The following is a 15,705-nucleotide window of genomic DNA, read 5'->3' as shown; positions in this document are numbered from 1 at the left end:
AGCATTCCAGGCAGAGGAAGCAGTAACTATAAAGGCCCTGAGGCAGGAGCTTCCTAAGTACTTACCTTAAAGAACAGCATGGAGGCCAGTGTGGTAGCAGTAGAGTGATTAGTGTGAACTGACAGGAGTGATCTCCTAGACTAGAGAGAGGAATACTGAGGACATGGGAGAGGAGACAACTGATACAACAAAGGGAGTTCAACAGAAAAAGAGGCAGGGAGATGGGTATGTACGCAAGGGAGTGATTATGATGATGACCATGGAATCTATGCTGGGTAAGGAAAGAAGTGAGAATGTACAAGATACATGAAGGACTGTGAAAAAGTGGTTCAATCAATTGATGCAGGTCTTAATGAGGGGATGAATAATTCCTGAAGCTGGGAAACTAGGGGGAGTTGGTAGTAAGCTAGTGGAATTCTTAAAAATCTAGATTGGGAGGAAGGAGTAGGAGTTATTTGTGATTAAAACATCTCTAGGGTACAACCACAGGACTGGGGGGCTCCACTCCCATGCGGAAAAAAGATCAAAAAGTAAGAGGCTGGGGTAGTAGACAGATCATCTACATGGACACTGAAATAACAAAGAATTAGGACACAGTGTTGGAGAGTGTGAGAGTACATCTAAAATCTTCAAAGAAGAGTGGAGGGATGGGGGGCACGTGAGGGTGAGGAGAAGTGAATTGCGGGATGACAGATAACAGCAAAAGAAAAAAGATAAGTAGATGGTATGGTTTAATGATACAAACTACAAAGCTAGAAATTGTTAGGGAGGAGGAAAGATGATCTGGATATGACAGTGAAGAGCCACAGGGACACCTATTCCATCTCTACGCTCAGTAGTAAAAGGGTTTAGGAGAGAAAAGCACAACTACTTAAGAGTGCTAGGGAAGCAATGACACCAGGGTACAGCCAAGTTTCTGTTAGAGTCAGAAGGTGAAGGCAACATTCTGGAAGAAGTTAAGGTTATGAGAGATTTTAATGATGATATTAAGTTCTAAAAGTACAGTGGAAAAGTTTTGAGAGTTGGGAAGGATAGGAAAAGCATCAGATTCAGGGATGCAAAGAGCCATATGGGGATGAGAGTTTGGATACTGAGAAATGACCACACAGTCCTGGGCTTCTTAGTATAAACTGCTAAAACAAGGATAAAGCACGTAACCAGAAATATAACAAAAAATAACAATGTAAGAAGGCACAATATAGTATGAGCTAGAGGTTTACAGGCCAAAAGTCAGTGACTTACTCCTATTTTCTACACACAGTCCAAAGAAATGAAACAAAAAAGGAATACTGGAATATTGCTTATGGTATCTAGCTAGAATACAAAGCAGGCAGACAAAATGGTGAGGTTTTAAAAAGGGAATACAAACTAGTAAAATAACATTAATTTGTTTTGTCAAACCGGTACTCTGGCCCTAATGATGATTTTTAAAAATAGGTATCACTAGATGCATCATGTGACGAATTATTTTCTCCTCAAAAAGCAAATCAAACATTACGAAATATAGTAGAAGAGGGATTAAAGAAATAAGAGGAAGCTATTCATATATAAAATAATAAAAAGACTTGGGTCAAGTTAAATTACATTAAAAATAAAAACAAAACCTCCTTTATCTAGTGCCTGGCTTTTGAAGAAATATGGAAAAAATTAAACTAGGCCACTTAAAATATATGCCCATGTTGGCCCATTAGAAAAAAATAACCAGGGGCTTCCCTGGTGGTGCAGTGATTGAGAATCTGCCTGCCAGTGCAGGAGACGTGGGTTCGAGCCCTGGTCCGGGAAGATCCCACATGTCGCGGAGCAACTAAGCCCGTGCGCCACAACTACTGAGCCTGCACTCTAGAGCCTGTGAGCCACAACTACTGAGCCCAAAAGCCACAACTACTGAAGCCCACATGCCTAGAGCCCATGCTCTGCAACAAGAGAAGCCACCGCCATGAGAAGCCTGCACACCACAACGAAGAGTAGCCCCTGCTCACCACAACTAGAGAAAAGCCCGTGCACAGCAACGAAGACCCAACACAGCCAAAAATAAATAAATAAATAAATTTATATTAAAAAAAAAAAAAGCAAAAGAAAAAACTAACCGAGAAAAGAAGAAATTCACCCAACATTAAAAGGATTATCAAAACCAACACAATATAAAAGTTATGAAACAGTACACTAAAATACAAACTTTTCATAATTTATTAGATTGCAATATATAGTAGTATGGGACAATGTGTTTTTAAAATTTATACTAGGTGTGTTTGATCCCTAGTCAGAAATCTACCAAATTTTAGACCAGAAAACTGATGCCGTAATTGTGTTTAAACGTTTCACTTTGTGTACTGAAAAAAACCTTTAGAGAAAAATGATGAAAAGAAATAAGAGAAAAATCAAAACAGTAAAATAAAAAAGCCAAAAGAAGATCTAAACCAAATAAAGAAAATCAAACAATTCCCTTCTCTTTGGATACTGTAAAGAAGGGTGAATAGTCCAACAACAAATTAAAAATTACAAGAGATTTTCTTATACATACTTTTGTGTGTTCATATGGAATGTCCACAGAAGGGTGATAGCATACTATTGTCCTGCCATCAGATGTCAAAGCAAGCTCTACTTTGCTAAAAAAAAAGAATGTTTTAGAAACAGAGTTATACTGTATTCAAGGCAAAATGATTATTAGAGCTAAAATTTATTAATCACATATCCCTGAAGAATAAATGCCATCATGTCACTGGACTGGCAAACCAGGTACCCATATTACAGGGGACAACTCATACCATCCCACAAAATATGTCAGCTTAACTACCACAACAAACCTTTACTGCATTACCCACTATTTTATATAAATTATTCTTCAAATTATTTGTTTGGTTAAAGTTATTTGTTTTCTTAACCTTTGGAAGAGATCTTCATGTTCATTCATCACTATTAATAGAACTTCTTTTCCTTATCTAAAAGCTACCTTAAAGCTGTAAGGAGATTACTTAAATTATTAAAACTGAAGATCAGCAAAATACATAATCTTCCAGGTAAAGGATAACCTGAATTTCCAATCATAAAGATTGTAGCTGAGTACTTTTTCTAGATCAGCATTTCTCCAAATGCCTTTGGCATAATGCAAAACACGTCATATAAGACTCAATCTTTTCAGGTTCAAAAGTGCTACCTATTACCTAGTCTTATTTCATCACTATCCTAATACTTACTAAATTTACAATTAAAACTGGTGTCAAGAGGGAAGAAAATATATTTTTACTAAAATTCACAATAAAAACAATGTAACTTAAGAAAACATGTTGTAGTTTCTGCACATAAGACTCTGCTATAGAGATAAAGGACAATATTTCATTCATACGTTATTCCTAGTTCTGAGCATACTGACTACAATAAGTACCAAATAAATTGTGGTTGAATTAAATATTTGTAATTTAGGATTATTCAATGTTAACAAAAGATAAGATAAATAACTGCTTAAGCTAATAGATATGAACCCTAAGAGAAAACCATAAAAAGTATTTAGCTTCTCCAAAAAGCTAAAGAATGCTTCAGAAAGAAAAGATAGCATTTCTATCAGCAAGTCTGTCTTACAACAAATGAAGTATTCACTGAAACACAATGATAATGATTTTTATTTAAACCATTTATAAGCCCAGACACTTGGTAAATAAGATCACTGAAATAATTTTTAAAAACAAAATTAAAGAAAGAATAATCAGAAAAGAAAGCAGAAAATACCAAAACAAGAAATAAAATTAAATCATTTCAGATAGAGCTAACGAACTTATTTTTTTTTTCCAATTGGATTTCAATACATACCAATTATAGTCATCTGGAAGAGACGAATACGTAGTTTTATGACAAACACAATATAAGGCTCCATCTGCAAAAACCCCAAACAGTAAGATGGATTTAGTTAATTTGAGCATATGTCCTCACACCAATGTAAAGCTAGTTTTACTCATTCAACCACTATTTACTGTATTCACTAAGAAACAGGGCTGTACATGGAGCTAGGGATTCAACAAGTTAAGATCCAGTCCCTGACCTCAAAAAGGGTGCAAGTCTGGTGCCCTGTTAGGAAGGGTAAGCACTGGGAGTGAAAGGGACACATGGACAGATTACAAAACAGGAGTGTACAGGTTCAAGAATGCTTTTCCGCTGGAGATGATGTTTAAGACGTTTAAGGTGTCCTGAAGGATGAAGGAGTAAGCTGGAGTTGTGAGGGGATGAGTACAGTGTTCCTTGCAAAGGGAATAAAAAGAGCCAGGACCAGAGGAAAGAAAGAACATAAAGTTTCTGAGTATTCTAAAAACTTTAGTGTTGGGAATTCCCTGGTGGTCCAGTGGGTAGGACTCAGCACTTTCACTGCCGGGGTCTGGGTTCGAGATCCCTGCTTGGGGAACTAAGATCCCGCAAGCCGCGCGGCTCAGCCAAATAAATAAATAAATAATAAAATAAAATAAAAACTTTAGTGTGACTGGAGTGCATAGTTCATAAAGGGCGAGTGTTTAAGTAATGAAATACAAAATAAACTGTTCAAAATCAACTGTTCTCAATCAAAATGCAACATTTCAAAGCATATTTTCCGTTTTTAGAATACCTGCAAATTCAAGAGCCATAACTACTTTTTTTAAAGCTTGTGAAAGGTTCCTCTATGTTCAGAGAAATTATATTCTTTTAAATATAAAGAAAAAGTGTAAATGTAGCTCAGTATGGCTAAAAAAAAATTCTGTATATCTTGGCTAAAACCAAGGATCAACTTCTCTCAACTGAGCCACTTGCTCCTCAGTATGGAATGCCATCCCCACTTTGTTCAAATACCACTCATCTTTCAAGAGTCAAATACTACCCTTCCATGAAATCCTTTTCCCCCTTCCTGCCCTACATCCCCCATCACAGAAAGAGTTGTCTATTTTACATGTCCCACAACCAACATTCCATATGACATTGCTATACTATCATTGTGTCTTTTTTTATGCATCAGTTATTTATATGTATCAAAGATGTCTAAACAAAGATGTGTTTTCCATCTTTGTAAACTCTCCTTTCCCCAAGGATTGCATATACTTGCAGGTCTAAATATAAATTCTTACTCCAATGCATTAAAAGTACCTTAACAAAATTCATTAGTATCATAAAAGATTACTCAGCAAAATGTCAACCCCAAAATTCTATTGATGTAAAGATAACAAAATACAAAGAATTAGAAATATAACCTTATCTTTCAAAAGATTTATTAATTTTCAATTATCTGTGCTAATACAGTAGAGCATTTATTAAGACAAATCAGAGGGTAATGTAAAAATCATTTACACATTTTATTTTCTTGTCTGACACTGTTGGGGATCTTCTTAATTATGTATGGATTAATATTAAAAGCAGTTTGTATTCTCTGAATACACCAGCTAAGTGATGTACATGTTTGCTGAAAGAAACAGGGTTTGGTGGCAGAGGCAGGACAGACAGAATTTACCATTCTTAACTAGGCAGGAGGGAAAACTCAAGACAACGGTATTTAGTTCAACAGGAAACTGCAAAATTTGTACTCTGCACTAACACAGACATTTGTTTGTACCCTCATGACATACATCACATTCTACCACATCATATTCCAGGTATTGTTTCCATAGGTGTCTGTTTCAACTACAAGTCTAAATAAGTTCCTTAAGGCCAGGAATCCCACCTTGTTCATTACTGTGTCCCCTACAGTTCCTACTAATAAAGAAGAGATTGCCAAACTGCCTCTAAAATGTTAATTTCTGCATAATTAATACTTGAAAAATGCATTTGACATTTTATCAAGAGAAAAATTCTAGATATGGTTAAGTATCAGAGGTTCTAAATGCATAATTAGAACTGATGCCAAAGTTAACATCAATCAATCCAAATGAACTCAACGTGCCGAAAAGAATTTCAATGAGAGTCAGCTCTCCACAACTCACAGGCTTTTCTTGTTTTACATATATATATTTATACACACACACAATTGCATTTTGACATGATCTATAAAAGCTGATAGCCCCACTTCATTTTCAAATGTTGAATATTTTAAATTACAACAACAAAGGCGGTATAGCAGAAAATATATTGGGAAGACATAGGTTTTGATCATAGCTCTAATTTACCAGATATGCAACTTTGGTTGAGCTTCTGAGGGCAAGAGAACTCAAGTTCCTTCATCTTCAGAAAGAGAATAATGCCACGTGATAGGTAAGTTATTGTAAAATTCAAAGTTGTAAAGACCAAATGACTTAATATGCTTAAAAGCTGTAAAATTCCCACATTGACTGTATATTTTGGAAGGTTTTAAGTGTTCCTTCTGGAATACTGGGAGGCCTTTTTATTTGTGCTCATTGAACTTTCCAATCACAGTTTTGCTTTGCCTCTAATCTTAATGTCCTTCCTTTTCATATAAGATATCAATAGTAACAGTAATAATACTTTACCTTCAGTAGTAATAATAGAAATTGTGTAGAACAAGAGGCTTAAGGATGCAAGAAGTTAGGTAGTCACTAATTATTAGGATGACTGAGTGATAATGGAATAATTTTCTGGGGTAACCCAAATTAATTCTTCACTAATCAGATATTTTGACAACTGTGATTCACTGAGATCCATTCAACAAACATTTATTTATCACCTATCATGTATGAGAAGCACTGAGGAAACTAAAATAGACACTGTACAAATTTACAATCTAGTTGGTAAAGTATACACAGACAATTTTAACTTATTCAGGGGCAGATGAACTGGTTTTCAGATTAACCTGAGTGAGGACAAATTGCTGTTTCAGGACATGAGCTAGGTAAAAACTGATTACGTTTGAGTTCCCATCAGCCTTGGGGCTGAGTTCCTATCAGGTCAAAAGGGAAACTAAGCAGCAGAGGTCTCTCCCACAATTCTCAACAACAACAAAAAAATGCTCCTAGGTAATCAAGAGCTGACTACAGTTTTGTTTTCACTATGATTTTAGTGTACACCTACAGTCTCCTGGCAATCTCCTCCTCTGTTTACTAAATTATACTTTCGTTTATACAGCTTTTTACCCTAGTCTTCAAACAACTCTTTTCCTCTTAACTCAATAAAAATGTTCAATTACAAATGGTAGTCAACAGGAAACATGAAGGAAGCAATTAAGGTCAGGCAGAGATGTGTAAAAAAAAGTTGGCTGACTAAACATGAAAAAGCAAACATATTGTAGCCTTCTAACCATGTCTTCTTTACAAATGGGAGAATGCAGTTCACAGACAGAGGAAAAGGAAAGTGAAAAGAAGGTTGGTCAGGAAATAAGATTTTAATAGACTATTTATATAGATCAGTGTTTTGACTATCAAACATGTATTAACAGGCTTTGAAGAAAATATTTGACTACGTTTCTTCAGAAAAGAAAGGAAGAAATTACATTTTTTTTTAATTACACAGAAAAAACAGAAAAGAACACACCAAAATAGTAACAATAATCACCCTGTAAGACGGAATTGTAAATTTGCCCTTTGCTAATTTTAAGAACTACTAAAAAAAGCAGTATGTGAAAATATAAACATAAGTGATTCAAACTAGAAAAAGTTCCTCTTTAGCAATCCCTCCCTTGCTCTGGGTTAAATCCCACTTGTGGTCTACAGAGATAACTTATTTGGTCCACATCTTTTACTCTGCATTTATACATATATACACACACAAATATATGGTCAATAATCTTTTAAATGCACAATGAGATCATACGATATATACTGTTCTATAACATACTTCTTCCCCTTTCTATATAGAGATCTTTCCACGTTACACTCCTATACAATAGCATGCATATACAATAACTAAATTAAATGTTCTTCAATGAACATGTATTACTATAACATTTGAAAAAGTTTAAAGCTTTTTAAACATTGGACTTCCCTGGTGGTCCAGTGGATAAGACTCCGTGCTCCCAATGCAGGAGGCCGGAGTTCGATCCCTGGTCGGGGAACTAGATAACGCATGCATGCCAAAACGAAGATCTGGCACAGCCAAAATAAATAAATAGATATTTTTAAAAAACACAACATTTTAAACATTAAAAAACTCACTTACTTTGAATTGGAAATAAATGTTTCAAGATACTTCTGCTTGATATCGCCCATTTTACTGCTGCCAATGCCATGGTGAATCAAGATGCTTATCAGGTGGTATGAAAGATGATTTGAAGAGAAACTGCTTTTAAAATCTGCTTCTAAAAAAAAAAAAAAAACTGCTTCTAGGTATACCTATTTTCACCCCTGCATAAGAGATAAAGAAAAATCAGTGCTACCTATGATAAATTAAAGTGACACAATACACTGAACACTACAAAATAGGATCACCACTGAGAACTACAGCTGCCTAACACAAAACTTTTAAACAACCTCCCATTTCCAGGCAATACAGTACAAAGAGCAACATCATCAAAATGCATAGTAAGATCAGAAACCCAAGAACTATGTCCATTACTATTTCTCTTAAATGCAAACTTCTCAACACCTAGTGTAGTTCTTTCCATTCAATGAGTGTGCAGCCCATGTGTAATTACTCTTAGAAACAGTCACTCACACATGCTACACAGAGCATTCTCCTTTCATAAAGCAAATGTGTCGGTGTACAACCTCCCAGGTACCATACACAAGAGTTTATTACATCTCTTAAAGGGGTATTCTGTTTCTGATTAAATGAAATATTAAACAAGAAGGCCTAGCCTTGGCTTATTAAATACTGACTTGAAGAAACACATATAAACACCCAAAGTCCCAAATAAAATTTCGCCCTCTTATATAAGCTTTTTAACTTTCCAAGGTGCTTCCATTACCGTTCATTTTACTCTCATCCTAATCATAAGAGGCATCTTTATTTTGATTCATGAAGAAACTAAGGTACAACAATATTTAAATCAATTGCTTCCAAGAACTTCAGAGTCAATCCCTTACAAACTGGGAAAGTTTGGGCAAGTCATTAACGAAACAACCCTCAGTTCCTTCCACGGTAAAATGGGGGAAAACAACCACAACCTCCAGGTCTGTTGTGAATAAATGACATACATCACTTGTTTTCAATTGGCTTCGATGACTATTCCCCCCACCACCACCACCCCCGCACAGTGATAAAAGCGTATTTCATCAGTCTTAGTCGCTAAACTATGCAGGTTGATTCCTTGTACTGTCGGTACGTCAGCACTGCCATCCCTGAGTACCTACAGTGTGCCTCCTACACTTTACGACCCATTTTTCTATACATTATATGCTCCTTCACAAGTCTGTGAAGTAGGCGTCTCCATTTAAAACACAAAAAATCGAGGCTCCGAAAGCTCAAACGGTTTACCTGCCACTTTACCGCTGCTTAACAGGTACTACGGGTGTAACGCAAGCGCACAGCTTCTGACCACGAAATGAGAAACAAAACACTTTAGGGGACGTTAGGTCCCCTCTGTCCGAGACCCAGAGGTCACATTATTCACCCCAGAGAGAGAATTCAGAGGGTAAACCCCTTGGCCCGGAATTCAACGCTGGAGCAATAGAAGACTGCGGAGAGTCTGGGAAGGACTGAGGCTTGAGAAACTGGCTACCAGAACCAGACCCCACGGTAAGCGCGCGGCCACACGCCGGCCCTTCTGCAGGACGGACCGAGTCTGGTAATGCCAGAGGCTTTATCTTGCCGCAAACGACAGGTAGGAGACCTCGACAGCTGCCTATAAACTTTCTGGGCCTGCCCACCTTTTAGGCACTCCTAGACGAGCGAAGGAGAGCGAAATGGTTACCTGGACTGCGACTCACCGCGAGCCCGCCATCTTACCTCAACCCGGATCCTAGGAGACACCGCTCCACGCGCCTTCCTGGCTCGCGGGGCACTCTGGGAAATGTAGTCTCCGCCGGAAAGAGCCCCGGGTGCCGTGGGTAAGGCGGTGGGGGGCGGGGAATCCACCCAACGTGCGCCCGCGTTTAGTTGCAGCAGCTTGCCTGCAACTTTACTGGCGCTACCCCAAAAAACAAATTCACTGCCCCCACACATATCCTTAGAAAGTAACGAACACTATTTTTTAAAGTTTATACTAATAATTAGAGCAACTTGATATCCCTCCTTGGATGAGTTAGGTTTCCTAGGGGAAGAGGCATTTCAGAGAAGTACTGAAGCGGCGTGGGGTTGGATTTGACGTTTGAAATGGGAAAGCATGGGACAGCCTTCAACCTATGTTCTGACAACTGTGGTGGTTATTCATTATGGGAGGAGGACGTGCAGGATCCTGGACCTCGCCATGTATCTTAGAGGGAAGAAAAGGCCCCTGGGCCTGTGCACTTCCTGTTCTCATTGCCAGCAATGGTCTTCTCTCACTGCTTCTCATGACCACTGCCTTAGTTTATGCAGCTCTTGCTCAAATATCATCTCAGAGAGGACCACATCATTAAAATAGCTTCACCCGCCCTTGTTCCATTGCCCTTCTTTATTTTTTTCATAACATTTACCATTATATGACATTATATTTTCATTTGTTTCCTTGTTTAATGTCTGTCTCTTATGCCAGAATTCAAGATCCATGAAGGCCGAGAGGGACAGGTATCTATTTTGTTCTATACGGTATACAAATCTAATATCTAGAACTGTGCTTGGCCTCATCGTAGGCCTCCAATATTTGTAGAATGAATAAAACAATTAAATAACACTGCAGGTATTCAAGATAGTAGGTGACTGACTGATAAAGCCTAGTTTCACCTGGGAATTCCTTTCCTCCATGATCTGCAAAATTTCGGATTTATGTACATTTTTCTGAAAAGGATTCATAGCTTTTAACATGTAATCAAGGGGGTTAATCAACCTCTCAAAAATTTAAGGGCCATAGTCCTGAAGTAGTCCTTAATATTGAAAATAAGTGAATGTAAGTTCACTTACATTCACAGCATAAATGTGGACTGCTATGATGTCTCTCCTCACTTCCCACAGAATATCAGGCTGGTTCTGCTGCTTATCTTTGCTCCTATGGAAGCTCACATTGCGGACCCATCTCTGTCCTTTCGAGTCTTGTCCATCCTTCAAAGCCACCCAGTAATGTCTTTCTGGACTATGCTGTAGGAAGAGACAGAGAGGAGAAACATATTTGAATGAACTATCAACTGGACTTGTCAAGCATTCACTGTGCAAAGCAGAAGAGGGACGGATCAAAGATGATTCCACAGGACATGTCTTGATGGCTGTGAGTAGAATGGGACCACTGACCAACAGGGAGACTCAGTGCAGCCAGGAAAGGTTCACAAAGCTGAGACCAGGAAAGAAACCAGCCATGTGCATGCGAAAGAGAGTGGAGACGGCTCTAGGCTGAGGTAACAATTTAAAAGTCTAAAAGGGGGTGGAAACAGCTTATATGCTGGAGTGTGGTGTGGAGGAGAGCAGCAGGAGATGGGGTAAGGGGCAGGTCATTCTGGGCTTTATAGGCCTTGGTGGTAATAACATGGAATTAGGACACAGATCCATTTGTGTAGATGTTATTCTAATACAGTAGGGCATCACTGAAGGGTGTTAACACAAAAGAAGTGACATGATATGACTTATTTTTAAAAAAAGATTACTCCGGCTGTACTGTGCAGAGCAGTTTGGAGAGAGGCAAGACTGCAAGCAAGTCTAATGAGGCTAATGCTGCACAGCAGTCAAGTTCAGAGCTGGTGATGATGACGTGATGGATGGCGGCAACAGTGGGGATGGAGAGAGAGGAAAGGAGTCCAGATATAGTGTAAAAGTACAGAAATGATAACTGAACATGATGATGGATTGATTAGCTGTGGGAATTGAGAGAGTGGAAAGACACTTCAGGTGATGCATTGATGACTGGCTTGAAGGTGGGTGGTTCATGAGACAGAGAATTCCAACATTTAGCAGTCCAATGGAGGAGGACAGCCATCCAGCACCTGTCAGAAGTGGCAGGGAGAGAGGCAGTATGAAAACCAAGAGACTGCAATATGAGACTAGCTAAGAGAGGCATGTCAGGAAAAGTTTCATAACTTTAGAGTTCGGTGCCAGCAAGTTTAAAGCTATAATTTCCAAAACTACAAACTTGAAGTACCAGTTAATAACTTACATTGTCCTACATAAAAGCAGTTCAAATTCATGCTAGTAAAGTGACAAAACAGACAAAATTGTAGAACTTTGGAGTTGGTTTCAAATGGCTTCAGTTGAAAAGGGGATTGACTTCTTTTCTTCTCTAGCTTTGCAGAATAAAGTCACTTTTTATAAAATCAGAGATTGAAGACTCCAGAGCAATCTAACTGCCAAGCCATTAGAGAAAATCTTTCTAAAAACTTTTTCAAAAATTATTACATAAAATTGGCTCTGGTTTTGAGCACTTGCTATGTACCAGGCATTGTTCTTCAAACGCATTACATGTATTGTTTTTGTCTGTTCCTTCTGATAGCTCTAGGAGCTGGGTATAATTATTGTGACTGTCATTATACAATGAAGTGACAGAAGCACAGATAGGTTAAATAACTTGTTCAAAGTCATGCAAGTTACAAGTGGTGAAACTGTGATTTGAACCCAGGAATCACCCATGAGCTTAAAACCACTGAGTTAGACTAGGCCATGCTCATTTCCAAATAGAAAATGTAGATTAAAAAAGTACTAACACAGGGAATTCCCTGGTGGTCCAGTGATTAAGACTCTGTACTTTCACTGCTGATGTCCTGGGTTCAGTCCCTGGCGGGGGGGGCGGGGAACGAAGATCCCACAAGCTGCACAGTGTGGCCAAAAAAAAAAAAAAAAGTGCTAACACAGATTTTAAAAACAAAACCCAAGAGATAATCACTGCTAATATTTTGATGTAAAACCTTTCACTTTTGTCTCTTCGTATATCTATATTATGATAATAGCTAACATTTATTGGACACATGATGTGTACTATTTTAAAGCCCTTGGCCAGTGATGGAGCTGAGATGTGAACCAGCCAGCCTGATTCTCTTTCAGTCTCCCTCTCTTTCACACAAACACATTATGTTTAGGTTTTCTTTTATTACTATTAATATACATATACAGATAAACATGCATGCACAATAGATTTTCTTTCTTAATATATCTTTTTTCCCACTTAACTGTGTATCATGAACATCTTTCCTATGAATAGCTTAAATATTGTCGGTTTCAAACTGCAGTCCTCCTAGAGATCATCAGGACGTAATTTAGATTATTAAAGATCCTCACACTATAGTCTAAAGTTACTTCATTATTAGATGCTTTCCTGCTACTCCTAAATTTTAAATTTATTCTACTTTGTTCATTAATTCAACAACTATTTATTGAGCACTTATTAGATGTACCAAACACCAGAGCAACAGTTTATGTCTTCAGAGATTATACATCAAGTGGGGATGACAGATAGTAAATGTATAATTGTGTAATTAATTATTTTATTATCATTGTCCTGAGTGCTCAGAGGGAAAAAAATGCCACGGAGCATGTAACTAGTCTATTGGTGTCTGACTAGTCTATTAGGGTTAGGAAAGGCTCCCCTGAGGATATGAATTTAAGCAGAAATCTGAAGGAAGGGTAGATGTCATAAAGATGAAGAGTACAAGAGAGAACAGCCTGAGTGGGGGCCCTAAGGTAGGAAGTAGTATGATTCTTTCAAGAAACAAAAATAAGGTCAATGTGACTAGAATACAGAGTGCTAGCAAAAACAATGAGGCTGGTGACAAAGGCAGATCTATTTTATATTTTTAAGAACTATTTCACACTTGGCAGGTAATGCTTATAAAGGGCTTTCTGGGAGACCACATATATTTGAAACTTATCCAAAATAACAAGACCCTGTTTTTCTAGTATGCATTGAGTATTGTCCTTAAGAAGTGTTTGTTTTGCCTTAAGATAAATTGCACACCTTTAATCACATTGATAAATAATCTCACCAGAAACTGTGAGAAATTTACAGCAGAAACTGTTATTCCCCTATAGCTATTTCTCCCTTTCTTCCATGTTAATAGAACCCCTAATCTTCTACTGAGTGTATGTCTACTCTGAATTTAAAAATCTACATTTCCCAGCCTCCCTTGCAAGCATAGGTGTAGTCATGTGACTACGTGCTGGCCAATGAGATGTAAGCAAATGTGTCTTGCAGCAGCTTTGGTCTCTTCCTTAAAGATAGCTGGTGGGCACTCTTTGCCCCTTACTCCATCCTTTCTCCAGGAGAGTGGATGTTATGGTCACTATCTTAGAACACTAGCATTTAGAGGGCCTAGACTTAGGAATGATGGAGTAGTCAGCTGGAAGGAGTCTGGGTTTTTGATAACTTTGTGGACCAGAGCTCCTAGTTCCTGCACTTCCTACTTAGGGATTTTTACGAGAGAGAAGTAAACTTTTATCTTATTTAACTCAGTGTTACTTTGAGCCTCTTTTCTAATAGTGGAACCTAATCCTCACTGAAATGACAGAATGAAAATAGTTCAAATCACAAATGATTCAAAAAATATATATCTAAAGGATTAGTACTGATTAAAATGTAAGGGCCTCGGACTTCCCTGGTGGCACAGTGGTTGAGAATCTGCCTGCCAATGCAGGGGACACGGTTCAAGCCCTGGTCTGGAAAGAGTCCACATGCTGCGGAGTAAGCAAGCCCGTGCACCACAACTACTGAGCCTGTGCTCTAGAGCCCGCGAGCCACAACTACTGAAGCCCACGTGCCTATAGCCTGTGCTCCGCAACAAGAGAAGCCACCGCAATGAGAAGCCTGCACACCGCAACCAAGAGTCGCCCCGGGCAGCAACGGAGACCCAACGCAGCCAAAAATAAATGAATAAATAAATAAATTTATAAAAAAATAAAGTTGTTTCCTGAAGATGGAAATTCCTTCTTAAAAAAAAACAAAATAAATAAAATAAAATAAAATGTAAGGGCCTCCATAACACTGAACATAATACAGACCACAAGTTATAAACGGCTTTTCCTTCAAAAGCTCTCTTATAAATGCTCCAAGTGATTTTTACATTTATGTCTTCTCTACCTATAAGATCTTGGGCTTCCTGCATGCAGGTGGACCTTATTTTCCAACTATACAGCTCACATATATAGCATAATGTTAACAAGTAGATTCTGAGAATCTCTGCCTAAATTTGAATCTTGATTCCATGACTCCTAGCTGTGATATTTGGAGAAATTTATTTTCTTAATATTTTTTAGTCTCAGTTTATTCTTTATAAAAGGGGGAATAATAATTATATTCCCTACTTTATAGAATTATTGGGTAAATTAAATAACAGAAGGTAAGTAAAATGCTTTGCAAAGTACCTGACATGTAGTAAGCACTCAATACTAGCAATAATTGTATCTTGTAGGTGCTTAATAAATACTTGTATAATAAATTTTTATGAACATCTGACCCAAAGAGATTACTTATTTCTTTGGCATTAAAAGATATATTTTGACTGTCAGGAATAATCTACTGAATGTAATTAAAAATGAAACTATGGACTTAGTCTAAAATGGACAATAATGATTTCTAGCTTTAAGTTGGCATATCACTTAGTCTCAGAGGAAAGCAAATGACATACTCAAACTGGTATCATTCCAGGAGCAGTAGTGGTATAACCTGGGCTTAGTACCACTGGCTGTTCCTTCCAGGCCAGAAGGGACAAAGAGAGGGAGCAGTAACTGGACCCCAGGAGAGAATCCTGTAGTTGGCTACCTTGAGGAGAGCAGTCATCTGTTGAAGGGCATAGCCAGCCTGAGGTGACCTTGCCAGGA

At 37.9% G+C, this 15,705-nt stretch overlaps 1 protein-coding gene across 4 annotated transcripts in view; it reads right to left on the bottom strand.

Annotated features, from left to right (window-relative positions):
• MRPL42 (mitochondrial ribosomal protein L42) overlaps positions 1–9,834 on the bottom strand; it is a 39,937-nt gene extending 30,103 nt beyond the window's left edge. The window contains exons 1-4 of one of the 4 annotated variants that reach the window (XM_068560890.1): positions 9,784–9,834; positions 8,056–8,194; positions 3,805–3,868; positions 2,522–2,606 (exon numbers count right to left, since the gene is read on the bottom strand). In XM_068560890.1, the coding sequence (XP_068416991.1) occupies positions 2,522–2,606; positions 3,805–3,868; positions 8,056–8,125 (219 nt within the window). In that variant the 5' untranslated portion in view covers positions 8,126–8,194; positions 9,784–9,834. Of the gene's footprint in view, positions 1–2,521; positions 2,607–3,804; positions 3,869–8,055; positions 8,195–9,704 lie in introns of all 4 variants that reach the window. The other 3 variants (XM_068560888.1, XM_068560889.1, XM_068560891.1) reach the window with 3 other exon arrangements.
• Between the last annotated feature and the right edge of the window lie 5,871 nt (positions 9,835–15,705).

The sequence above is a fragment of the Eschrichtius robustus genome, chromosome 13 (assembly GCF_028021215.1).
Source record: "Eschrichtius robustus isolate mEscRob2 chromosome 13, mEscRob2.pri, whole genome shotgun sequence".
Lineage (NCBI taxonomy): Eukaryota > Metazoa > Chordata > Mammalia > Artiodactyla > Eschrichtiidae > Eschrichtius > Eschrichtius robustus.
The sequence above is the reverse complement of the archived record's forward strand: the minus strand, read 5'-3'. Positions and strand labels throughout refer to the sequence as shown.